This window comes from Haliotis cracherodii, unplaced genomic scaffold (genome assembly GCF_022045235.1).
Source record: "Haliotis cracherodii isolate W230 unplaced genomic scaffold, xgHalCrac1.p SCAF_9, whole genome shotgun sequence".
In the NCBI taxonomy this organism is placed as follows: Eukaryota; Metazoa; Mollusca; class Gastropoda; order Lepetellida; family Haliotidae; genus Haliotis; species Haliotis cracherodii.
The window spans coordinates 55742496-55770186 of record NW_027266343.1 but is presented as its reverse complement, the minus strand read 5'-3'; the positions used below and the strand labels follow the sequence as shown (position 1 = coordinate 55770186).

General features: G+C 41.8%; 2 protein-coding genes across 3 annotated transcripts in view; one reads left to right on the top strand and one right to left on the bottom strand.

Moving 5' to 3' along the window:
- Nucleotides 1-1045: 1045 nt before the first annotated feature.
- LOC139452172 (synaptobrevin homolog YKT6-like) lies at nucleotides 1046-17924 on the top strand. The gene is made up of 9 exons (XM_071233525.1): nucleotides 1046-1303; nucleotides 2418-2547; nucleotides 3424-3506; nucleotides 5013-5113; nucleotides 8234-8292; nucleotides 9725-9836; nucleotides 11058-11159; nucleotides 12029-13279; nucleotides 13644-17924. The coding sequence occupies exons 2-8, from the start codon at nucleotides 2441-2443 to the stop codon at nucleotides 12062-12064; spliced, it is 600 nt and encodes a 199-aa protein (XP_071089626.1). The 5' UTR covers nucleotides 1046-1303; nucleotides 2418-2440; the 3' UTR covers nucleotides 12065-13279; nucleotides 13644-17924.
- A 5356-nt stretch (nucleotides 17925-23280) lies between these two features.
- Nucleotides 23281-27691, bottom strand: part of LOC139452193 (protein FAM53A-like) — an 81646-nt gene continuing 77235 nt past the window's right edge. For both annotated transcript variants that reach the window (XM_071233565.1, XM_071233566.1), the window contains exons 5-6: nucleotides 25717-25776; nucleotides 23281-24188 (exon numbers count right to left, since the gene is read on the bottom strand). In XM_071233565.1, coding sequence (XP_071089666.1) covers nucleotides 23856-24188; nucleotides 25717-25776 — 393 coding nt within the window. In that variant the 3' untranslated portion in view covers nucleotides 23281-23855. The remainder of the gene's footprint in view (nucleotides 24189-25716; nucleotides 25777-27691) is intronic.

Sequence of the window (27691 nt, the reverse complement as noted above, 5' to 3'; positions counted from 1 at the left end):
CATGTTTAGGATTGTTTAGTTATGTAGTCTAATGTGCTTTGTGATATTGAGGTTAAGAGTGGGTGTTTGCGAGCAAGCGCTTGAAGTTTTGGGCTTATGTTGTTATTTATGATTTATTAGATTAGGGGTTTTGATTGTGTTGAAGTCCAGAAGTTTATGGTTAATTGTTCACTGCGTAAATCCAGGGGGATTTCTCATGTGAGGGCGTGTAACGATGTAGGAGGTGTGCCCTGCTGTGTGCGTGCAGAGACCAAAAAATATATATCTATTATATTATATCTATTATATGGTCTCTGATGCGTGTGATTGTTTTTTGTGCTTGATTTTGGATTGAATTTAATGTATTATTCAATGTGGTGTTTAGAGTATTATAGTTTACGCAGCCGTAGTCCTTTTTTTTACCTAATTAGCGAAGTAGCTCCGGGCAGCGGATCCTTAGTGCACCTATTTGGAAAGTTGAAGATAAGTCCTAGGAATTTGGTTCGTTTTTGGAGTTTGATGGGATTATTTTGTCCGTGGAGTTCGGGGGTGATAGGGCACATACTTTTATATTTGAATACTACTCCAGTTGTGTTTTCGTGGTACTTTATTATAAAGGTGCTCTAATCCAGTGTCTTAACGAGAGGCCACATTTATGTGCCCATGTCTGGACTTTATGTAGTGCCTGCAGGAGTAGTTTTTTTGTCCATGTGGACGCTTTTTGTTCGTGACCCAGTGGTCCTAAGACCACCACCCCCGACAAAAATTACCAATCCCTAAGTGTTCGTGTTAAAATAAATGTTTCCTTTTAATTTCATCATAAATTTATTTCAACCGGCGTTTGACAAGAGGTATGCTTCTTTTTCTGTAATTAGTATATTTTGTCTTTGCTTTATTCGGTTTAATATTAGTTCTTAGCTCATGCAACCGTTTTGGCTTTTAAAGCTCCTCGCAGCGATGTGCGAATGCAAACAATGTACAGTACATGCTAATGTAACCCTGTACGAAGTACATGACAAAGTACGGAACTCTCCCTTCCAGATAACTCTGCTTAACGTGACGTCATATCCGGTATCAGGCACGACCAACTTGGCACTTCTGTTGGATATCAAACTTGTGTTTAGTGGGACATACTAAACAGAGACCTAACGAACCTTTTATCAATTTACAATATACAACCTACCCTACGATTTCCTGAAGCGTCAGGATCTTGACTGTGTTAGCTTCTGCGTTCCACAAGTATCCACCAGTTTTTTTGCCGACGCGTAGGACTATTGCCTTCCCTACAAGCTTGTCAGTGTCACTGTCAAGTGATTTGAGTGATGTAAGTTCAACTGCGTACTAGTTAACATGAACCTGTATCTTTTTTGCGTTAGTTTTCAGTAATTTAGTCTCATTAACAAAAAGGGTTATATCGTTATTGTCTTAATCCCGTAAGAATGTAATAAACATACATTCGGTCTATGTCCACGATATCGATATAGGGCGGCGACGAGGCCAAATTTACTTGCAGGGTACCGACTTTTGGTCTCATGAGTTTGGTACAGAATGCCCCTAATGTGAATGTTTTTATCCAAGCCCAAGTAATAACTTACACGGATATACACATAAAAAATATCTGATGCACACACTAAAGTTGAAGCTTTATCTTTACTTGGATGTATGAAATTCAGAACGAATGCATAGTCATAGAGAAGTACAAACATTAGTGACTTGTGGTGTAACCATGGAGGTTGATTGTTATTGTCATTACATAATGTATCACATGACTAACCAGGGGTCTGGGTTGTCCAATGGGTGCCAGGGTCCTACTCAGTACCCACCCAACCCGAGTTACCCATCCCTGACCAACCACGATACGTTGATTTTTGTTGAAGTCTAGTTTATTTACATTAATACACTTTAATCCACCGCAGCTTATAGAGCAAGTTGGCTCAGGGGTTTAACCGTTAGGTGACACCCAACTCTTATCCTCAGCCATTTGATCCCCTTTCCAATCAAGCATACCTTCCCAATCATACTTCCTACTTTAAGGGCTGGGCACTGCTTGCCAATCAAACTCCACATTGCAGTCTTTAGCGTTAGATGTGCTTCTTAGTTAGGGTTAGCTATCACACCTTAGTATTATAGTTAATCAAATTAAATTTCAGGTGAATCCATACATCTTTTATCTATGTTGGAGTTTTGCTTGAAAATGACCACCATGACTTGAAAAACACTCATGCCCACCATTACTGGAGATTTTACAAATGTTGGCTGATTCCAGCAGACATGTGTAGTGGAGTTGCTTCTTCTTCCTGCATATTTCACCATGTCGTTACAGCAACAACAAGCTAACCAAGCCATTATTATTTTGTTTATGTTTCCATGCTGTCTTTGTTAATATGTTAAACACTGTACATTTTGAACATTTTTGTCATGTGTTTTCCCTACCACAGATCAGAGGAGAAAATCAGCAGCCATGAAGCTGTTTGGATTAACAGTGTTATATAAAGATGGGTCCTCCAAGGTTAAAGAGATGGCTGTAGCCCATGAAGTGTCATCCTTTGGCTACTTCCAGAGGAGCAGGTAACTTGTGATAGTTATAGGGGTTAATCTTAGCTCTAAAATTAGACCATTTATATTTCAAAGTTGGTTAATAAATCTGCCAACTTCCAAAATTTGAAATACAGAAAAAAAATTAAAATGATAAACAGTGTTGTTGTTTTATTCTGCTGATCAGAAATAAGTAAATTAATTAATTTTCTGTCATTATCAGTTTAAATAATTATTTAAGATATATTTAACCACACCCGGGTTCGATTCCTGACATGGGTACAATGTGTGAAGCGCATTTCTGGTGTCCTCCGCCGTGATATTGCTGGAATGTCATCATTGTTCCCGATTACTGGTAAATACCAGTTTTTTACCGGTCAAATTAGGCTTGGACCGATAATTCATGTGACTGCCAGTCCCTTTGGACCAAGAAATAAAGTGCCTAAATCTTTGTTTTTGAACAAAACATCTGCGATATTCATATAAATATATTTTTCAAATGAAGTCAGCTTGTTTTCTCTTGTCACTGTTTACCCTTGTCAATTTTTAGTGCAAGGGAAAAAATATGAGAAAATTGTGACTGAACTTTGTGTGAATGATGTGTAGATCTAACTCAGTTACTTCAGAGATGATGTTATTGCATTGAACATGATGTTGAAGGAATTACAACCATGTAATTTTGATCCTTTTTGGCAGTTGTTGAAAGTTGGGACTGACAAAAATTAGGGGGGACTGGTAATTTTTCGAGTTGACAGTCTAGCAGGACTGGCAGTTTCAAAAACCTGCAGGAACACTGGGTAATTGTTTGTAGCTGACATATTAAAAATATGCACATTTGCATAAACATGATAAAGATAAACCACTGCGAGTGTCAGAGTAGATTGTTCATTTATAAGATGTTTGTTGCAGCATCAAGGAGTTCATGGATTTCACGAGTAAGATTATCACAGAGAGAACAGCTACATGCTCCAGAGCTTCCGTCAAGGAAAACGGTAGGACTAACGCAACATGATCCTGTGTCATTGTCCATACAGAAACTGGGAAAAACTGAAAGCTAGAATCATATGTTCAAGTCCCAGATTTGCCCTGATTTATTTTTCTAAGTTTTCCGAACCATTCTCATGCATTGGATTCTCCCAATCTCATTAAAACCAGACCTTAGTTCTCACTACCCCAAAACAAAGATCTGAAGACATCCCATTAGAGGTCACGTCAGAACGACCTTTCATCTGACCAATCAGAACGTCGCTTACCAGATCATGAAAGTGACAGTCGGAATGTCATTTCGGGTTTAACGACTGAATCCATACAATCTAGACCATCTGTTAGCCATTCCAGAATGTTCATTTGCTTAGGTTTCAAATTTGAAATCGAGAATTTGTCAAAATATGTTTCGAAGCGTAGTCGCCAATTTGAAATTAGTGCCGTAAGGCACAAGAAAACTGCCTTCTGATTGGTCATTCCATTGGTCGGTCAAAGTTTGCTTAAGGTTGGTCTGACGTGACCCGTAATGGGATGTTCTCAGATCTTTGTTTATCGGTAGCGAGAACTAAGATCTGATTTTATTGAGATTGCGGTTTCTCTAAAGTGGACGGTGTATTTGACTAGCAGCACTTCAGTGTTTCCTCACATATCAAGTTGACATCTCAGGTAGAACTGAGTGTGATATGAGTTAGAACTGAGTGATATAAGTTAGAACTGAGGTATGTAAGTAAGAACAGAATTATGTAAGTTAGAACTGAATGTTATAAGTAAGAACTGAGTGATATGAGTTAGAACAGAGTGATATAAGTTAGAACTGAGTGATAGATGTTAGAACAGAGTTATATAAGTTAGAACTGAGTGATATAAGTTAGAACTGAGTGATATAAGTTAGAACTGAGTGATATAAGTTAGAACAGAGTGATATAAGTTAGAACTGAGTGATATAAGTTAGAACTGAGTGATATAAGTTAGAACTGAGTGATATAAGTTAGAACTGAGTGATAGATGTTAGAACAGAGTGATATAAGTTAGAACTGAGTGATATAAGTTAGAACTGTGTGATATAAGTTAGAACTGAGTGATAGAGGTTAGAACTGAGTGATAGAGGTTAGAACTGAGTGATACAAGTTAGAGCTGCTTGATATAAGTTAGAACTGAAATACTGTTCGAAGCAGGCACTTCACTGTCTGGGTCTACCTGTGCTTGTGTATTTGACGAGTGACTATGGTGATGGGGCTGATCTTTATGATGTGTGAGAAAAGGGGCATTGATTCACTTTTTCAGGATCCATGTCATGTGGTTGTGAGATGCGATGAGATGTTGTTAATCGTGATCTGAGTGATCTGCAGTGGTCAAGGAGTCCTTGCCTTGACCCCAATGTTAAGAATTAAAGATTCTGGGGATCCTTTGATTTGTATACATTGTACTATAACAGCTTATCGCAAAGACCCCAGGCTGTGCTTGGTTTACGAACACTGACCTGTGTGAAGACTGGTGATGATTCACTGTTTCAGAATACATGTGTCATGTGTACGTGAGGAGTGACGGACTGTCAGGAGTTCTCATCGGAGACCACGAATACCCACAGAGGGTAGCCCACACACTGCTCAACAAGGTACAGGGAACACTGCTCAAAGTGCCATATGATGAGGATGACGTTTGTTTCTCAGAGCTAGAGATAAGCAACGTATTTGCGTAAAATACCCCCCAAAAATATTCAAAACTCAATTACTTTCAATTAAATGCATACAGAAATCAAATCAAATGTATTAAAAGAGCACACGTTTACTTTCCGCGTCAAGCCTTTTTTTTAAAATCTCATAATGTGTACTCATTTTGTGAAAACCCAATAGAGTGATGAATAGATGAGTGAAAAAATATAGGTTACCCAATGAAAAAGTGTAATAACCCGATTAAAATAGAAACCATCGACTAAAAACCCAATTGACAAAAGGTTATCTGGACCTCTTTTTCTTTGTTTGTTGTTTAACACTATACTCAGCTATATTCCAGCTATATAATGGTGGTCTGTAAATAATCTTGTCTGGACCAGACAATCCAGTGATTGACATCATGAGCATCGATCCATGCGATTGGGATACAATGACATGTATCAAGCAAGCCGGCGTGTCTGTTCACCTGATCCCGTTAGTCGCCTCTTACAACAAGCATAGTCGCCTTTTACAGCAAGCATGGATTGCTGAAGACCTATTTCACGCTGGATCTTCACAGGATGACAGGGGTTGGGTGTAAGACCTGGTGATTGGTTACATTCCAACTGCATGGATTGCTCTTGCAATGTCAGTCACTGGTTTGTCTGGTCCGACTTTAATATGCAGCATTTAACAACATTCACTCACTTCCATCACTACATAGCGAAGATGTAATTGCTGCCATAATGCTCTCATACTTGAGACTTACATGATTAATTCTGCTAGATGGACAGCAGTGGGAAGTAGTGCTAGCCATAGTGTAGTCTAGTGACTTTGTGCTGTGACTGTTGTAAATCAGTGTGGGTGTTACTATTGTCCTTAGGCTAGGACTGTGGTATGTCAGTGTTAGGGTATGGATATTAATATCATCTTAGTCCTACGAAGTCTTAAGTCAGTGTTAGGGTGTAGGTGTTAATATCATCTCAGTGCTACGACTGTCATAAGTCGATGTTAGGGTATGAGTGTTACCATGGTTACTATCGTCTTAGTGCTACGTCTGTCGTAAGTCAATGTTAGGGTATGCATGTTACCATGGTTACTATCGTCTTAGTGCTACGACTGTCATAAGTCGATGTTGGGGTATGAGTGTTACTATCGTCTTAGTGCTACGACTATCATAAGTCAATGTTAGGGTATGCATGTTACCATGGTTACTATCATCTTAGTGCTACGACTGTCATAAGGCGATGTTAGGGTATGAGTGTTACTATCGCCTTAGTGCTACGACTGTTGTAAGTCAATGATAGGATATGTATATTTATATCATCTTAACACTATGACTGTCGTATGCTAGGTTTGATAGTGTTAAATATTGTAACAATGGACATGCTAGGTTTGTTATTGTAAAAAATAAAAAATGTAATAAATACAGACATGTTGTTTTGCAACACCTGTTTCATCAATCAATATGTTGGTAACCAAGGTTACTGCATGCTGCAATTATGTTATACCCTTGATGGCTGTTGTGACTATACACATGGTATTGATGATGTACTGAAGTCAGCATCAAGTGATAGATGAAACTATTAAACCGTTCATTCAAACATTCAATAAGCATGTCCTGTATAGTAGAGTGACGGACCAAGCTGAATATTAGTGCTTCTCATTAGAAATGTACTCCCACACTGGAGATTATTTCAGGGCTGACACTCATGACAGTCTTTGAAGCCTTGATGCCACCAGATGATTCAAGCCAAATCTAGACTACGACTGCACACACTGGCAGAACTGTGTCCTTTGTATCATGTACCCACAAACCATTGGTGGACAATAGGGGTGTCAGGATAAATCGAAATAATGATAAATTGCTATTGGTAAGCTCTTAAAGTCAATAAATCGATTGTTAAATCTGTTTCCGATCAATAGTATCAATTTTAGTTAGGAATATCCATAGTTTTGATTCTATTTACCATATCATGCGATTGAGTCACCTAAACATGCTTGCAAACGCAGCCCAGTGAGGATAAGAGTTAACTGCCCTTGCTGCATAGCAACCGGTCTTTCTTAAAGTAAAATGGCGTAGGGTGACACTCAAGTGGAGTTTGTGACAAACTTGGTTGGAAAATCGTGTGTTTGGAAGTCTTTTGGCAATGTTATTGAAAAGAAAATTCATCTAAAATGATACACTGAAAACTATCAATATTTATCACAATACATTGTAGTTGCTTACAATATCAATAGTTATTGCAATAGTTTCTTTCAATATCAATAGTTATTGCAATAGTGATTTCCCAATCAATAGTCACCCCTAGTGGACACTATGAGTGAACGGAACCCATGAAGATCCGGGGTAGAATAGCTCTTCCGCAACCCATTCTTGTCGTAAAAGTCGACTGTGCTTGTCGTAAAAGGTGACTTATGGGATCCGGTGGTCAGGCTCACTGACTTGGTTGATGCAGGTCATCGCATCTCAATTGCGCGGTTCGATGCTCAAGTCAGTCACTGGATTGTCTGGTCCAGACTCAATTATTTACAGACCGCCATCATATAGCTGGAATATTGATGAGTGCAGCAAAACAACAAATAAACAAACAAACATGAGTGCCTGGCATTGCGCTTGATGGATTATCTCGCAGGCTTGGAAACTGAAACACTGCCACCTTGCGGTGGGTCTTTAACTAACATTTATTAATGAATAAATTTATTGAAAATAACACTACTGGCTGTTATGACATGGCACATTGCCTTTATTAAGGGTCATGTTATTGTGGTTTGATTCCTGATCAGTGACCCCTAATGGGATGTCTTCAGATCTTTGTTTAGCGGTAGCGAGAACTAAGATCTGATTTTAATGAGATTGGTCAGCATCAAACATCTAAGACCTGCATCACTTCGGGTTTTCCACCCACATAGTCACTCTATGGCTTAAATATTGCCGATGTGACGTTACATTTTAACTCACTCACTCACACTCACCCACTTTGAGCTGAGACGATGTGATATAACTGGAATACTGTTCAAAGCGGCATGAAAACCAAGTCCCTCACTGTACATGCTGTACCACCTCGTTATTATTGTTTCAGGTGCTTGATGAGTTTGCTGCCAAATACCCCAAGTCGAACTGGGACGTCCTCAGTAGCGGGTAGGCCTCACTTTATCATGTGTATAGAAAACAGAAGCATTACTTCCTGGGCAAAATGATCCAGTTGATTTAGTAAATATAGTCAAGTAACCTTCTGCTTGGTCTAGTAAGCTCAGATAATGATTGTCCACTGGATAAAACAAAAGATGCTTAACTGGACTACAAATTATGCAAAAGAGTAAAAGAGCCAAGTTCAGACAAGTAGAGTCACAGACTGAGTTTCCCTTTGCTATTATCATGGCTCGTTTTTCACTGGAGAATTGATTTGCTTGTCATGGTCTTTCCTCAGCTGATACTATAATTTATCATCCAAAACTGGCTCCTACAGGAGATATTGCTTGGGTGAGATCAAGCGATATCTACACAGTAGATGTCGCTGCAATGACATTGCATCACAATGCTTTGCAGACCATTGTGACGTCATTGGTTACCATGATGTCACAATCAAATGACATCACTAATGGCTCTACTACTAAAGCTGTTAGCAGTACTTTTTACTCATTAGACACTGCTTATTACTGTCTACAAACTGAAAAAGTTGGAAGAATGATGTTGGATGATAAATAAAATCTCACCCTTGTGTCTATTGATATCAAATAAATCAACACTCGTTGATAAAAGTGAAAAGAATCCTCGGCAAGCCTTGGAGTTTTCCCACTTTTATCAACTCGTGTTGATATATTTGATATCAAAAGATACTTGGGAGAGATTCTCTATTTTTACTCAGAAATTGGCTTCCACAGGAGATATCACTTAGTTGAAATTGCATCACATTGCTTTGGAGACCATTGTGATGTCATCAGCTACCATGACATCAGAATCAAATGACATCACTTATCCATCTGCTGCTGAAGCTGGTTAAGTGTACTTTGTACACTCAAGACACTGGTTATGACTGTTTACAAACTGAAAAATTTAGGATGATAAATATAGCCTTAACCTTTTGTCCTTTGATCATGTTGATGTCTAATATTTCACCATCTGTTGATATATACTGATGGAAACGAATAAGTGAACAATGAAAAATAATGGGAAATAAGCTTTGCTGTTCGTACATTTGAAATTGCGCGCATACAAATTCAACACATGTCTGAATCAAATGTTGAGATATATTTGTGTGTATTGTTTCCAATGTGTATTTGGAAGACAAGGCTGGACCCCATGATAGCATATCATTTTACTGTGTCTAAAACTAACTGTTCTCTTATCATGCTAATTCATTTCCATCAGTATCTTTGATATCAAAATACACTGGGGTGACATTCTTTTTGTAATGTCGGGTGAGATTCTCTGAAGTATCATCGGGTGAGATTCCCTGTATCGTAGGGTGAGATTCTCTGTATCATAGGGTGAGATTCTCTTATTCATCGTAGGGTGAGATTGTCTGTGTTCACAAGCGACCAGTGGTAGATGAACTATTTCTCTATTTCAGTCAAATCAACTTTCCACAGTTGAATGAATTCCTTCAGAAATACCAGAACCCCAAGGAGGCTGATGCAATGACGAAGATACAGAATGACCTGGATGAGACGAAGATAATATTGGTGAGTTGATGACGTTTATGGGTGGAGTTGTGGAAGAATAGCTCCCCAGTACCACACTTGTAGCAAGACTGACATCTAAATGACGTCTGGTGATTACAAGGTACAGCTGACCAGTGTGTGTCATGTCATCCTGAAGCTGTGCGTCAGTGTTTATGCTGTCAAGTTGTTCACCAAGCCAATTATCATCACCAGCCACAAAGTGGAAGGGGGATATAGGAATGGGTGCTGTCCGTCTGCCATGTTTCGTTTCCGGTGCAGAACTAAAAAACCATGAGAGCTATCTTAACTAAACTTAGCACATAGATAGGTCTAGTGGTAAACTGGTGCCTTTTGATAGTTGAGGATTTTTGAAAAATATATTTTTCAAGTTTCCATTGTAACGACTTTGACTTAGACTGAAAATTAAGGTGGTGCTCGTTTCTGGAGCAGATCTTGAAAACCATACAATATTTCTTGCCTTGCACACAACCAGACATGTGATATTGGTGGGGGATATGAGTATTTCGTGCTTGTTTTAGCTGGAATATTGCTGACTGCTCCATCAAACAACCTTCACCAACTAACTCCATAATTGGCAATATTCTTTTTTATGACGACAGCAGCGTGTAATTAATCAAGTCTGCACCAGACAGATGATTTTGGAAGTGTTGATCCACGACGTCAGGGTACAATAACATAATCAAACAATCACTGAGCCTGATGCCCCGATCCATGTGGTTGCTTCTTACGACCAGCATAGGTTGCCGGGGGCCTATTCTAGCCTGGAATGCCCACCGGTCGGGACTGTAATGAGAGCCAGGAGATCCTATTTGAGGCTGAATGTGCATTAAACAAATCCGTTGGCATGGGACATTACTCATGCCATCAACCACTGGTTTGTCTGCCCAAGACTTCATGGTGTAAAAGAAAGCTAGGATACACCTGGAGTATTGCTGATTGGGCAGGAATCAATTTTCACTCACTCTCTCAGTCAGAACACATGCTTGCCGTAAAAGGCGACTGACGGGATCAGGGTCTCAGACTCGGTGACTTGGTTGATGCATTTCACCTTATCCCAATTGCGTAGGTCGATGCTCATGATGTTAATCACGCGATTGTCTGGTCTGGACTCGATTATGTACAGACTGTCGTCATATAGCTGGAATATTGCTGATTGCAGCGTTAAACAAACAACAAGCAAACAAACAGTCAGATATTCATTCAGCTGAAAATCTTTTCAAGCACAACACAATCGATGCCGTCCTGCAGCGTGGGGAGAAGCTGGATGATCTCGTGGACAAGTCGGAGGGCCTCAGTACACAGTCCAAAGCTTTCTATAAAACCGTGAGTCCCTGTTGTTTCCAGCATGTCTATGTAAAAAGAATTAATGACAGCTTTCCAAAAAGATGATTTTGAAGTTCCCTTGGTGATGAATGTACAAAGTACCGCTACTCATGCTTGTTGTATTTGGGCTGACACTATAAGCGGGTGTCCTCAGCAAGTCATTGCTCTTTAGTTGCAGACCCGTGAATAGGTCTTCAGCAACCCATGGTTGCTGCAAAAAGCAACTATGTTTGCATAAGAGACAACGAACGGGATCGGGTGGTCAGGCTCGCTGACTTGGTTGTTGCATGTCGTCATATCCCATTTGTGTGGATTAATGCTCATGATGTCAATCACAAGCTTGTCTGATCCAGACTCAATTGTTTACAGACCGTCGTCATATAGTTTGAATATTGCTGAGTGCGGCCTTGAACAACAAACAAACAAACAAACAATCATTGGCTGCACCAAGGTGGTTAATGTGTACAACCCTTGTCTCTGTGGAGTTTCATCCCACATTGAAGTGTTATGGCACAATATCACCACACTGTATCTAACACTGATCCTATGTTAAAGATGCATTCAGTTGTCCCTTCTGGCCCAAGTCATCTGACAGAGTTTTTGATACGATGCACTGTTAAATTTGTTGTGGCCTTATTGAAATCTTCCAGTATCAGACTTTGATATTATTGTGAATTCATTCCGACAGCAATTCATAGGTCAGGTACTTCTGTCCTCATATAAGTCAGAATGCATAGTTAGTGTTATTAAAAAAAGTAAAAGAAGTTTTAAGAGAAGTTTTAAAAGCTGTTTATTTATATATTTTATATCTTAATTTCTTACAGAAATTTGAATGTGCCCCCTATAAGAGATGTTTTTGTGTATTGCAGGCCAAGAAAACAAATCAGTGTTGTGTGATACTATGAGGTGTTGTGAGGACAATGTGACTGCCAGCTGCTCTACTTGAAGACACTGTTTCCCTGTCAACTGAGATGAATGATAGGAAATCACCACTTTTCAAGTCTATATTTCCATGTAAATTATTGTCTGCTGCTTCAGAAGACTTCAATTGCCAAATATCCAGATATTTACTTTGTAATTTGTAGATATATTTTTAAGATCTGTTTTGGGGCAGTTGTACAGTTCTTTAATTTTTTATGGTACACTTCTGACATGTTGGAAATAATATTTTTATTACATAGGTAAACAGTTCTAAGGATTTGGAAAATCTTCTGTTGATTTAAGTGGTATGTGCATTTCGAAGGAATGGCATATCATGAAATATGAGTTGCATTCAGAGTGATAATGATCTTATAAAGTTTATTAGGGCATGGCTGCCCCAGTTGTCAAGGCACAACATCTTTCTGTGCAGAGTTGCATCCCTTTGCTGTGCCAGGATGGAAAGTTGCCCTGATTATGACCCTTTGTGGTGAGAGCACCACATGTAAAAGTGGTACATGTCTACACTTTTTGTCACTTTGAACTTTCTTCATGACTTTGACACACCATGGTATAACAGAAGTACTTTTCGAAGCTCATTCACTGTGAAGACTTTGGAAAAGAAAGCAAGTTTCCAGTGAATGTTTGTATGTTGATGTCAGTATTAACAAAATTAGGGCTTAATTTTATGTGAATTTTGTGATTGGCTTCATGAGATGTAAAGTACCCAAGGAGATGTAACAAGAAGTGAAATATAAATGTCTTCAACTTGTTTATTGATATCCTTGGCAACTGGAAGTGGTATGTTTGAAATGTTCAGTGACAGATTTATCTCCCCTTGTTGCTTGTGAAGATATTCTTCTGTGAAGACATGTGTTTGTTGATGTGAATGGTGTGAGGTGAATGCTGATGATGTGTGATAGACAGCGAGTAAATACATTCACCATGTGAATTGCAATAGCTTGGATCTGTTGATATGTCATGAATGCGTTCAAACTCTCAACACAGGAACACTGTCGCACATGTTAGGTATGTCACCACCTATTCACTCCTCCACCTGGAGAGGACACTTACCAGGGGCACACAGGACCTGCTAGACACTAGACTGATTTAAGCATTTGATTCAAAGTCATTGATTAACCTGTCAGTACATGATTCAGCAGTGACATGTAACATGTTTGTCTCCCTGTGGGAGCTCCAAGGTAGAACAGTTCAGATGGGAGCTCCAAGGTAGAACAGTTCAGGTGGGAGCTCCAAGGTAGAACAGTTCAGGTGGGAGCTGCATGGTAGAACAGTTCAGGTGGGAGCTCCAAGGTAGAACAGTTCAGGTGGGAGCTCCAAGGTAGAACAGTTCAGGTGGGAGCTGCATGGTAGAACAGTTCAGGTGGGAGCTCCAAGGTAGAACAGTTCAGGTGGGAGCTCCAAGGTAGAACAGTTCAGGTGGGAGCTCCAAGGTAGAACAGTTCAGGTGGGAGCTCCAAGGTAGAACAGTTCAGGTGGGAGCTCCAAGGTAGAACAGTTCAGGTGGGAGCTCCAAGGTAGAACAGTTCAGATGGGAGCTCCAAGGTAGAACAGTTCAGGTGGGAGCTCCAAGGTAGAACAGTTCAGGTGGGAGCTCCATGGTAGAACAGTTCAGGTGGGAGCTCCAAGGTAGAACAGTTCAGGTGGGAGCTCCAAGGTAGAACAGTTCAGGTGGGAGCTCCAAGGTAGAACAGTTCAGGTGGGAGCTCCATGGTAGAACAGTTCAGGTGGGAGCTCCAAGGTAGAACAGTTCAGGTGGGAGCTCCAAGGTAGAACAGTTCAGGTGGGAGCTCCAAGGTAGAACAGTTCAGGTGGGAGCTCCAAGGTAGAACAGTTCAGGTGGGAGCTCCATGGTAGAACAGTTCAGGTGGGAGCTCCAAGGTAGAACAGTTCAGGTGGTAGGGCTTGCTTTTTTTTAAAGTTACTGGCCCTTCTCCAAACTACCTTGCCTACAACTATATGGCTCTGAAAATTTTAGAACTCTTCACCCTTAAAACAATTTTTTCTGCACTCTGAGATTAAATCTTGGTTTCCACTTGCCTCATTTCATAGGGATTTATGAGCAAATAACAAGTTGTTGTTCACAACATTACAAATGTCAGCCAGTTGTCATTCTACCAAGATGATCCAATTAAAAAGTATTAAATACTGGTATACAAGGAAAGGGGTGAAATATTTGCGAAGCAGATGGGCCATCTACTTTATGTTACAGCAAGCCCTTTGATATTTTAGCTGGCCACAGGCCAACAGGCCAGCAGTTAAATCGACCAAGCAGTTCCCCTGTACGACATTCAATTTTTAAGCAAAAATGAAAGCAGAAAATGTTAATGAAAACATTGTAAAAGGAAACATAGTTTTCTTGTTTTTCGTTTTTCTCTCTCTATTTTTTCACTTTTCCTAACTTTTGAGATAGGTCATCTGTAAAATATGACTGACTATGGTTTGTCCGGGCAGAGAGCTGTGTTCCAATAATAAGTGCTAATGGATGTACACTCACTTCATATTCCATTCAATATGAATTATGCTCATTAGTTCTTGAGTGATATTGTGTCCAGTGATACATAGACAGATTTGTACCTGAATATTGTGATTCTAGATATGTAGAGGTAGGTTTACTAGTATGTGTTTTGAATGAGAGAAGTGTGAGCATATGTATATTCATCTATAATCTATGTCGTCATCTTTATTTTGTTCTTTATATAAACAAAGTTTTGAACAACATTACATTATTTTGAGAATTCATCAACAAATGATGTGGTAACAATGAATGTATTGACTATCAAACAAGAAATATTCTTTCTTGATATTTAATTTTTGATTTGCTTTTTGTTTTGTTGGTGCGTGACATATATCTATGAAATTTAAAGCGAAGTTATGTGTTGCAGATGTGTATGATATAATTTGTATATTTTGTCAAGCCAAACTCTTTCACTTTTCACATGTAACCATGGTAACAGCATATATACTTCTTAGTTAGGAGTAGTGAGATTTGTAATGTTCGAGTTTGTAGCAATGAGAATAAGCCTTGAAACATCTGTTTGCAGGAGCCTTCAGTTTGTATTGTCTCTATCTTGTTTCTCGTCTTGAGGCCGCTTTCGGTCAATGTGCCAATGTGTTGTTTGGAGGTTAATAATATTATAACAAAAAGGGTTTTTTAAGATTACCTTTGCAAGGTTGTCTTGTCTGTACATCAAGAGAATTCATTGATCTGGCCTTCCTATCTGAATGCACCACGCCACTCCCAATCTGTGATCCCCCGAACACCAATGGCACCGCCGAGAAGAACGTGATTCACGCGTCAATTCCCAGAAAACCTAGATCAATCCTACACAGGATTGTGAACCCATCAAGTATTTTCATACTTCTTGCTGACGTAGAACATCGATGTTGTAATGATGAAGAGAAGAAAATATTCCAGTAATGGGCAATTTGCTGTGCAGAGTTGCATCCCTTGGGCAGGTCAGAAACCTATGATTGTGGGTATGAATCCCAGTTCGTCCAGATTATGTTTCTAGGTTTGTCAACACCCGTGCTCATGGGTTTCACCAAAGTGGTAAATGTGTGTGACCTTCATCACTTTTTGGCTTTCCTGACGCATTAAGCTGACACAACGTGACTGGAATACTGTTCAAAGCTGCATTGAACCAAACTCACTCTCTCTCTCCCGTGGTGGGAACCCTCTTTCACTATTGCCAGCAGTATATCGCAAACATTTTTCACTTACTTGTCAACATCATTTAGTGTTAGACATTTGTTCGTTCAAATCATCTTATATGTAATCATTAAATATTATTTTTTCATTCATAGAAATGTCACCCATTCTCTGTGTGTTATGTCATGAAATTGGGGTATTGTGAATCGACATTGCCTCTGTTGTTTCCATACTGGCCACCCTTTCAGGGTAACTGGGTCACGGAGTCACTCATTCAGGGTGGATGGGTGGACTGGCACCAGGTATGCAGTTTGAGGAAGAGTTTTGTAGAAGACAGTTTTCTAAGTTTCAAGTGTTGAAAATATGAGAACAAACTCTCAAACTTCGTCTTTTTGGGACTTGATAATAAATATATATAACATGAAATAAGATTTACAGATATCTGTCAAAATGAATCTGTTTTGTATCAGTTTATTTCCTGCTTTTTACGAACTGAAGGCAGACTTTTGCACAAATCATGGATTAAGCAATTGGTCTGGCCACATGGGTAAATCTTTGGCCTAGACTCGAGCCGAACCTGTCCTACATAGCTGCTAGAGGGTTGGAAGTTTCTGTGATATCAGAGCTGCTTCCTGTGTGTCGGACATTGTGTAATCAGACTACGGAACTGGTTGCTGTATCTACCAGTCTATTGAAGTCTGGTGTCGTCCATCTCATGCTTGTCATCGGATTTATTAAAGACTGGGTGGTCTGTGCAATGTGTCATCTGACTAATAAGGACTGGTGGTCTCGGGGACTAGTGTGTCATGCTAAGATGGTGTAGGTTTTTGCTCATCAAACAACATTCACTCCCTCGCACACTTGAATCCAATGAATTACTAGTCACCGGGTTGTGTAGAGTTTGTTCAAGGTGTTTTCCACCACCATTTGAAAGTCCCCACAAACCACCATCATAGGTCGTCTTCATGTCTAGAACTGTTCTCTTTACATCATGATAAAGTTCAGACATTTACCATTGATTCTGTTCATATATCTGGCACATGTTGCACAATAACCTTCTGAATGCTGTACTAGGTCAAAATAGTTGGGTTTCTTGCCTTAGTTTATCTCTCACATACCATGTCTCACAATGATAGCAATACAAAGCCTGAGAGAGACCACGCAGTGATGGTGGGTTAACCATCTTACCGACATTGGGGTGTTTGGGTGAAACAGGACTGTCCAAGACTCCAGGGCCAGGACTAAAATGATATTCTTTGATCGTTTCATGCAAATCCTGATCAATTACAGTGAACCCTTTTGAACTCCATGGGGTTTACACAATGGAATCCTGATGTTCTTCAAGGAAAGCCCCGTTGTTCATCCAAGGCACTGCCTTTGTTTTGCAGTTGCATTCCAAAGTTTCTGGGTTTTAATTCCAGATACACCCTGATTGTTTCTTGGTTGGTCAGCACCATGCATACCCGTGGGTTTGCCCGGGTCACCATCTGCAACCTGCATCACTGTCCTCACACATCAAGCTGACATGCCATGATATAACTGAAGTACTGTTCAATGTGGCACCAAACTTGCTCCATATGTACTCGGGGGCACAGGTGGCCCAGTCGTCTAAGGCGCCACGATTTGCTGAGCAGAGTTGCATCCCTTGGGCGCACCAGAAACCATGATTGTGGGTTCGAATCCCGGTTCGCCCTGATTATGTTTCTAGGTTTGTCAGCACCATACCCGTGCTCGTGGGTTTCACCGAAGAAGTAAACGTCCAAGACCTGCATCACTTTGGGCTTTCCTCCCACATTAAGCTGACATGCCGCGATATAACTGGAATACTGTTAAAAGCGGCGTTAAACCCAACTCACTCACTCACCATATGCACTCCTCCCAATTCAAGGCATGACAGTTTAGATGAAAGAATCAGGTGGTCGTTATCTTTTCAGTAAGTTATTTTGGATTGTCTGAAGGTTTTCACTATGTGCAAACTTTCACATGACATAGAAGCAGTGATGAGGGAATCACGATATCCTGCTTAACACCGACATATCGTGAGAAAAATCACTGCATATTCTTGTCCTTTATGATAAATAGGTTTAATATGTGCCATTACACATATCTAAGAAGCTTTGAAAATCTAACCTGTCACTGAATGTAGTGAAAATGTGAATAAAGTGTAAACTGCTCATGATTGTGTGTTTTCCTGAACAGCCTTCCCAAGTAGTGACCAGTATGGTCGCCAACGAGCCGTAAATCTCTTATTGGCGAACTATTTTGCAATACAGTTAGCCACTTTGGTTGCCTATATATGTACATAACAGGTGACAATGTCTACTGTATTGCACACCCAACCATTATGTCAACACCCCTCTTGGGATGCTGTAATTTGGGGAAAAAAGTTTTTAAGACCTCACACAGTGAAACCGATGTGAATATGTCCCATCTCACTCTTAAGGATGAAAAAGGTTGGCATCTAAAAATTAGGTATGGCTCCTAAAATTTTCATATGAGGCTCCCTTATTAAAAAACAAACTTAGAGGGGCTGCTGAAGAGGCACGACTTTGTGCTTTTGTTTCCAGTGGGATTTCAGCAATTTTAATTGGTTGTTAGAGGCAAGTGGCGAGGCTCGGTGAATTGGTTCATAGAATCATTGTAACAGTGGCGTGCACACTTGATTGTCTGGTCCTGATTTGATTATTTACAGGCTGCCATCATTTAGCTGGAATATTGCTGATTGCAGTGTTGTTCAACTTTAAGAGTGAATAGTGAGGTGAGTTGGTTTTACGTCGTCGTCACAGTATTGTGGCAAGTTTTGGAACAGCAGATCAGAGCATTGCAGGAACCGATAATACCCATGAAGATCTTCGGTTGAATAGGTCTTCAGCATTGCATTCTTGTCGTAAGAGGCGACTAAAGGGATCAGGTGGTCAGGCTCGCTGACTTGGTTGATGCATATCATCGTATCCCAATTGTGTGGATTGATGCTCTTGATATCACTGGATTGTCCGATTCAGACACGATTATATACAGAACGTCACACAAACAAAGGAACCAATAACTGCTGACCAGAAACCTGTTTCACAAGCTATCTCTGCACAATAACAATTCTATGTCTGTGTTAACCTGCGATATTCCTAACTTTAAGATTTTCTGTGGACCAGGTCCCGGAGGGCTGTGGAGGACCAGCAATGGAGTGTTGTATAGAATCCAGCTGGAAGAGTGTGTGAGTCATTTTACGCCGCTTTAAGCAATATCACAGCGGGGGAAACCAGAAACGGGCTTCATGCATTGTACCCATGTCGGGAATCAAACCCAGTCCTTTGGTGTGACGAGCGAACAGTTTAACCACTTAGCTACCCGACAAGCCCCCAGCTGGAAGAATTTGATGCTTTAGACTGAAAATGAAAATAACAAATAGAGTCTATTTCACAGCAAATTTATTCATAAATTGACAGATAAACAGGGTATGTATCCCATTCTAACTTTCTGCATTGACTAGCTCTCTATAACACAGCGTGGACACAGCATCCACACTCTGTGCGTTCCACCGGAGCTGTGACCGGAACAATCGGCACATGACCAAAACAGTCTCAGCACTGAACCAAAACAGTCGGATCCATATCTGCCGACTTAGGATTGCCTACAGTAAATGCCATATCCAATATAGAATATTTACTTGTGATTAATACACACTGGTGTCATTTTTTGTTTTTTTATCATGAAATATTCAATGTATACAAATATACATCCCCACATGATGAGAATACTACGACCAAGCTGCAAGTGCTGTACTGTAGTGTCACAGTCTCAATTCCGGCTGGTTCTAAGCAACGCTAAACACATTGACTGATCACAGGATGCTTATATCGGTCCCTTTAAGTGTAGTGTCATGGCGGCAGTGAGGGAATGGCAACAGGGCTGTAGACAGGAGGCATTGAAACCGTCGGAGCTCAGAAGGGATGGGGAATGAAAAGAAACCGGGAGAGGGGTTGAGCTCAGGAGGGGTGGGGCTTCTAAATCCACAAGGTGGGGTTGAGCTAGGGAGGGGAGGGGCATCTAAATACACAGGGTGTGGGGTTGAGCTCAGGAGAGGTCTGAATCTACAGGGTGAGGGGTTGAGCTCAGGAGAGGTCTGAATCTACAGGGTGAGGGGTTGAGCTCAGGAGAGGTCTGAATCTACAGGGTGAGGGGTTGAGCTCAGGAGGGGTCTGAATCTACAGGGTGAGGGGTTGAGCTCAGGAGAGGTCTAAATGTACAGGGTGAGGGGTTGAGATTGGGAGGGGTGGGGTTGAGCTCACAAGGTGTAGGACATCTATATCCACAGGGTGTGGGGTTGAGCTCGGGATGGGAGGGGAGGAGCTCAGGAGAGGTCTAAATCTACAGGGTGAGGGGTTGAGCTCGAGAGGAATGGGGTTGAGCTCGGGAGGGTGGGGCATCTAAATCCACAGGGTGAGGGGTTCAGCTCAGGAGGGGTGGGGATGCATTCAGGAAGGGTTGGGCATCTGAATCCACAGGGTGAGGGGATGAGCTCGGGAGGGGTGGGGCATCTAACTATAAGTTAAAGAGGAAGGGGTATGTGGGGTTGGGATGTGGTATGGGAAGCCTTGTGCTTTTGTGGAACATGAATATAGGGTATTGGAGAGCAATGTGCCTGTCAGAGAGGGGAATTCTTGCGGCTGACATTGGCATGCAATGGGTGTGTTTGTAGGGGGAGGGGAGGGGAGAGGAGGGGAAGGGGAGAGGAGGGGGAGGGGAAGAGTTCTGCAAGGGGAGGACAATGTTGAGCCGGAGCTGAAATAGGGAGGAATACAATGGGCAGGTTGGAGTGAGAGAGACAGTTATGAAACCTACGTAGATATGTCCAATTGAACGTAGAGCCACCAAGCTGGTGAACATGTCCACAATGTGACACTGCATTCCTCTGCAGTTGTACACCGTGCTCGACTACTGTGAACTTAACCAAGACTCTGAGCCCAAATACATCATCTAACAAATGGTTAACCAATAGCTTATTTACCAAAGTTTGTAATTCCTTCTACTTAAAAAGTGATGCTATGACTGTGGCTTCAGAGTGAATTCAATATTATATAACCTTCATGAAAATTACAAATTTCATCTATACACAGGCCATCAATGCCACTTGTGGCCGACAAAGTATCAAGGCTAAACTCACAGAAAATAGTCTGGCGAAATATGACTTGGTTAATAATGACCATAATTTTGGGGCCATAACATACTCATTATTAAATTTCCATTCATATCTTCTCGAAAAATAGAGAGATGTTTTTATCTTATATCTATCTGACCTTAAAAATGCTAGGAAAATAATGATGTTCTGATGGTATGGAGCAGCATTAGGGATGAGATGAGAAATCCTGTAATAAATATGTTATGGCCCGATGTATTTGAACAACACATTCGTTAGTAGGTCATCAGTTGTTAGGAAGCAACTGCCATTTTGTTCATCAGGTCACTGCGTAACCATGGTTATTATGTTAGTAAAACAGCAACAATCTGTAAAAAGACTCACAGCTCAAGATGTACCGAAGCAATCGTACCACGTAGAATCATTTTCCGTTGATAACAATCATTTTTATCATTCAAGGAGAATATTTCATTACAATTCTTACACTCAAAATAATCAGTGCATCCTTAAATGAAGTGTTCAGTCAAACCTTTCGAAGCTCTCATAAAAATGAAAGTATCCCTCACTTCAATGCTTAAGTTAATTTCAAACTTGAGATATTGTACAAAAACATTAAAAAAATTACAAAGCTATTAAATTAGTGATGTTAGAGAGGTACATTAATTTCATCTATCTACTCTGCAGTGAATTCTGATTATGTCTATCAAGCTTGTGCATGTTTTTTGTCCTCCAGTGTTTGTTCATAACATGGTCAAACAGAATCTTGGAATGTTTCTAACCTAATTAGCAGCAGCTTCTACAGAACCAGACTGAAATAATGGTTTCCCCAAAACAAGTTCTAGCCTGAGACACTGTGGCCATCAGACTTGAGTGTCACACCGGTCTCACATGCAGGATGAGCAGTGAAGATGTCACATCAAAAACTGAATAACCTACAAGGTACTTATTAAACTCTAGATTCGACCAAACGAGTCTCCGTAATTATCGAAACCCAGACAATTACATACTGATTCAATGTGCTAAACAATTATAAAGCTGACAATGCAAAACCTGCCTTCCATACTTGTTTCAGTGCCCTTGCACTGAACGATCTTAGCACTAAGACCTTGATAACTCTCATACTAAACACAGATTTAATGAAGCCATAGCACTAAGATTGCATTTTGCAAGTGGCTCAGATATAAGTACACCTGTTGCTACTTGCATTGCAAAAACAATAACTTCCAACAAAGCTGTGAAAATGACATTCTACATAGAGGGAACAAATACCTTGTTATCTTGCTATGTGTTAACATGCCACACGATTAGGGATCAGGATTTCAAAATCTACATCTTGGATGAAAAATATCCTGCGTGTATCTCTACAACCTGATCTGTGATATTTACATGGAGGTGCTATTTACTGGTGGGTATCAATTTGTGGATTCCTAAATCAAGTGGAATTAAATTGAAAAAAACAAAACAAGCAATATAAGACAATAATGATTTAAATATTATCAATTATCTAGTGAATGTGTAACACTACTTGAAACAGACTCTCACAGCTGTTGTGTACCATGCGCAAGCTTTCAGACTCACCAACTGCCGTCCATACACACGCTCCAAGTCACACTTCCATACCTACAGACTTTGTCACCAACTGCCGTCCATACACACGCTCCAAGTCACGCTTCCATACCTACAGACTTTGTCACCAACTGCCGTCCATACACACGCTCACAGTCACGCTTCCATACCTATAGACAGCCGGAGACACCAGAAAAAGGCTTCATGCTTTGTACCCAAGTGGGAATTCGAACACAGGCCTTCGGCATGTCAAGCAAAACGCTATAACCACAAGGCTACCTAAACTGCCCCTAGGACTGAGATTTGTGATATCATAGACATACTGCTATCCATTCCAGCGGTAATTCACTGATGGCCTGACAAATACACTACTCCCACAGAGTTATGGCATGACAGATAAACTTTTGTAATGTGAATGAATCAGGTGGTCCTTAACTTCTTTTGAGTAGTATGTCAACGTTAATAATACCCCGCTCCCTGGTTGTGGATTGTGATGTCACGTAATGGAAAAGAGGTGAAAAAGTAGCAAACAGAACTTAATTAAGTATCAAGTTACTTATACTATTGAACATCTATTGGAAAATGCCCTCGTAAGTTCTAATCAATCAATCAGTTAAGATTTGGAATTTAAAATAACTAGTTCTGCGGTTGGTTAATTTGTGACCATAAGTATATACGTAACTCACACAAACATATACCCATCAGAACCATAACAAACTGATGTAAAGTTTTGTACGCTATGACGTCGCACACACATATACGCAAGCACGCACGCACGCACGCACGCACACACAATGTAAGCACACACATACACGCATACACTCGCACGCACAGACGCACGCACGCACGCACACACAAAATGGATGCTACATCAACAAATCTGCAGTATCAAAGTCCGCGTACACCACTGGAAGATCTTAAATGAAACTGGTAACAAGCTTGTGCAGCCATGACAAACATCGCCATACTGAAACTTGGGGCTAGGAATGTGACAATCTCAACAAGCAAATAAGTGTCATTTGATGTGCGTTGAGAAGATGAGTGATGTCGACACAGCAGCCTCCATGTCGTGGATCATAACGGGTGGATACAACAATAGCAGCCACTAGGACATATGAAAAGTTTATCATGAAAATATGTAAACCTTGGCTAACTGCTAATGATTAATCATACACAATATAGCATTCAATTAGTAGGGTTATTCCCTAATACAGTAAACTTCACATAAAATGCACTTTCTGGATTTAGTTTCAAATATATTGTGATATTCTCTTATCAACAAGGGCAAGGCTGGATTCGGATATATTTTACAACTGTGTAAAGTTCTGACAAAGGGAGATAATTCCCCTCTCGCAAGAGTAGATAACTCTTCCCAATGCCAACTTCCTGAGTTACAACTGTTGAGTTAATGGTTTTCGATTTGTTCAATATCAAGGTCGCATAGAGGAAACAGCTCCATTCCTTCATCTTCAAGGTCATCTCCACGGCAACCACATCCACTTTCAGAGTCCTCTTCTCCAATGAGACGCACTGGTTGCTGGATATCAAAACCACTACAGCTGCTACTTTGAGGGGGCGTGGGCGGGAGGTCAAGGGTCGCGACCCTGGAGAGCTCTGCGACAGGTGGGTATGTGTTGATGACCTTCCGGATGGGAATGTCTGGGTCTAGGGGAGAGCTGGCAATGGGCATCAGACTCATGGCCGACTCCAACTCTTCGTGAAATCGAGAACTGCGTTTCTATAAAACAAAGAAAACCCTTGGTGCTTGAGGAAATATAGATTCTATACATAATTGCAATTAATTTTGGATAGGGAGAGAATGACAGAGTGTTGTTGAATGCCCGAATCAGCAATATTCAAGCTATGGTATGACAAACAATGAAGTCTATGTTGTTCAACCAGTGTGCAACTCAGGTGTGAATCTGTCAAAACTACATGTGTATATGTACCCTACCCCAGACTTGCTGACACAAGGCACCCTACCCCCCGACACAAGGCACCCTACACCATGACACAAGGTACCCTACCCCTGACACAAGGCACCCAAACCCCTGACACAATGCACCCTACCCCATGACACAAGGCACCGTACCCCTGACACAATGCACCGTACCCCTGACACAATGCACCGTACCCCATGACACAAGGCACCCTACCCCTGACACAAGGCACCCTACCCCATGACACAAGGCACCCTACCCCTGACACAATGCACCCTACCCCGTGACACAAGGCACCCTACCCCGTGACACAATGCACCCTACCCCATGACACAAGGCACCCCACTTCCTGACACAATGCACCCTAGCCCCTGACACAATGCACCCTACCCCCTGACACAATGCACCCTACCCCATGACACAATGCACCCTACCCCGACACAAGGCACCCTACCCCTGACACAATGCACCCTACTTCCTGACACAATGCACCCTACCCCATGACACAAGGCACCCTACCCCATGACACAATGCACCCTACCCCCTGACACAATGCACCCTACCCCATGACACAAGGCACCCTACCCCCTGACACAAGGCACCCTACCTCCTGACACAATGCACCCTACACCATGACACAAGGTACCCTACCCCTGACACAAGGCACCCAAACCCCTGACACAATGCACCCTACCCCATGACACAAGGCACCGTACCCCTGACACAATGCACCGTACCCCATGACACAAGGCACCCTACCCCTGACACAAGGCACCCTACCCCATGACACAAGGCACCCTACCCCTGACACAATGCACCCTACCCCGTGACACAAGGCACCCTACCCCGTGACACAATGCACCCTACCCCATGACACAAGGCACCCCACTTCCTGACACAATGCACCCTAGCCCCTGACACAATGCACCCTACCCCCTGACACAATGCACCCTACCCCATGACACAATGCACCCTACCCCGACACAAGGCACCCTACCCCTGACACAATGCACCCTACTTCCTGACACAATGCACCCTACCCCATGACACAAGGCACCCTACCCCATGACACAATGCACCCTACCCCCTGACACAATGCACCCTACCCCATGACACAAGGCACCCTACCCCCTGACACAAGGCACCCTACCTCCTGACACAATGCACCCTACCCCATGACACAAGGCACCCTACCCCATGACACAATGCACCCTACCCCCTGACACAAGGCACCCCACTTCCTGACACAATGCACCCTACCCCCTGACACAATGCACCCTACCCCATGACACAATGCACCCCACCTCCTGACACAATGCATCTTACCTGGCTATCCGCCCCAGGTGTACCCACGGGCACTGATCTCCGCACGCGGCCATAAGCAGTCTGTAAACAAACACCAACTTATTAATCACATGATAAAGTTTTTCTGAAGCAGTAAATTGAAATTCAAGGTCAGTGGGTATCAGACACATGATCAGTAAGTGTCTTTTACCTGATAGTTTTGTCATATTAGGTTTTCCTCATATCTCTTCAAACATGGAATATTTTCCAACACCATAAATGGCAGAGTTTATGTTGTGTTCAAACTTTTTGTTCATTTTATAACATTTTATAAGCTCCATCTGTCAGTGATATCTTGATGGAAGTATTTCAACAATCGGCATATTTCCAGCACTTTGCCTGATGTTAACAGTGAACTTTGGGCTTATTTTGAGGTGAAAACCCTTATGTTAATTGTATTTAGCTTCATGTTAATGTTGACACCATTATTATGTTTTTAGCTTCAAATGAGGAGCACTCCTATGAACTTTCTGTGCAGATGTGCAGAACATGGCATACCAGCGGCGCGTGGGCACGTACGACATCCCACCAGTGTCAGCCTGTCCTGCACCTACAGTGCATGGCCTTGAGTGTGGGCGGGACACTGAAACCTGACCTGTTACAGACCCACACCACTTACATCCACACTAGTTACACGTAGGCCGAACAAACAAATGCTGGAGCATCAAAACCACCTTGCAGATTGCAGTCACAGTGATAATCTTAGCAATATTCCAGCAATATCACGGCAGGGGACAGCAATATAATGGCGGGGGACAGCAATATAACGGCGGGGACAGCAATATCACAGCGGAGGACAGCAATATCACGGTGGGGGACAGCAATATCACGGTGGGGACAGCAATATCACGGTGGGGGACAGCAATATTACGGCGGGGGACAGCAATATCACGGTGGGGGACAGCAATATCACGGTGGGGGACAGCAATTTCATGGCGGGGGACAGCAACATCACGGCGGGGGACAGCAATATCACGGCGGGGGACAGCAATATCACGGTGGGGGACAGCAATATCACAGCGGGGGACAGCAATATCACGGTGAGGGACAGCAATATCACGGTGGGGGACACCAATATCACGGTGAGGGACACCAATATCACGGTGAGGGACAACAATATCAAGGTGAGGGACAACAATATCAAGGTGAGGGACAACAATATTACGGCGGGGGACAGCAACATCACGGCGGGGGACAGCAATATCACGGCGGGGGACAGCAATATCACGGTGGGGGACAGCAATATCACAGCGGGGGACAGCAATATCACGGTGAGGGACAGCAATATCACGGTGGGGGACACCAATATCACGGTGAGGGACACCAATATCACGGTGGGGGACAGCAATATTACGGTTGGGGACAGCAATATCACGGTGGGGGACAGCAATATCACGGTGAGGGACAGCAATATCACGGTGGGGGACACCAATATCACGGTGAGGGACAGCAATATCACGGTGGGGGACAGCAATATCACGGTGGGGGACAGCAATATCACGGTGGGGGACAGCAATATCACGGTGAGGGACACCAATATCACGGTGGGGGACAGCAATATGGGTATCAGTGAAGCTAAGTATCAGCTTCTTGTGTTCGAAGAGTACAGTTGAATATAGCGTTGCTTTGAAAAGTTCAGTATTTATATATTATTTGAGGATGAACCACAAAGCAAATAGGGGATTTGAACACACGATGCTGGTGGCAAATAGACGCAACACAACGCAACGCAAGCCCTTTTGGATGCTTGGAAGAAAGGCAGATACAGACACAGACCTGCTGTTTTGACAGACGGAGGTAGGTAGGTAACGGAGATGCATATGTAGACTCAAAGACAATTTTATAAAATGTGAGATTAAATTTCAAAGTGTTTGTACAAGATTTCCTTGTCTACATATTATCAAATTAAAAAATAAACTGATTCAATGGCTTTTGATTGGCTAACCAAGCAATATAT

Excerpts from the sequence above, each read along its gene's own strand:
- LOC139452172 (XM_071233525.1), top strand. The coding sequence starts at position 2,441 with ATGAAGCTGTTTGGATTAACAGTGTTATATAAAGATGGGTCCTCCAAG. Across the intron at positions 9,837-11,057 it reads ATGAGACGAAGATAATATTG|CACAACACAATCGATGCCGT; the intron begins GTGAGTTGATGA and ends AATCTTTTCAAG. Across the intron at positions 11,160-12,028 it reads CCAAAGCTTTCTATAAAACC|GCCAAGAAAACAAATCAGTG; the intron begins GTGAGTCCCTGT and ends TGTGTATTGCAG.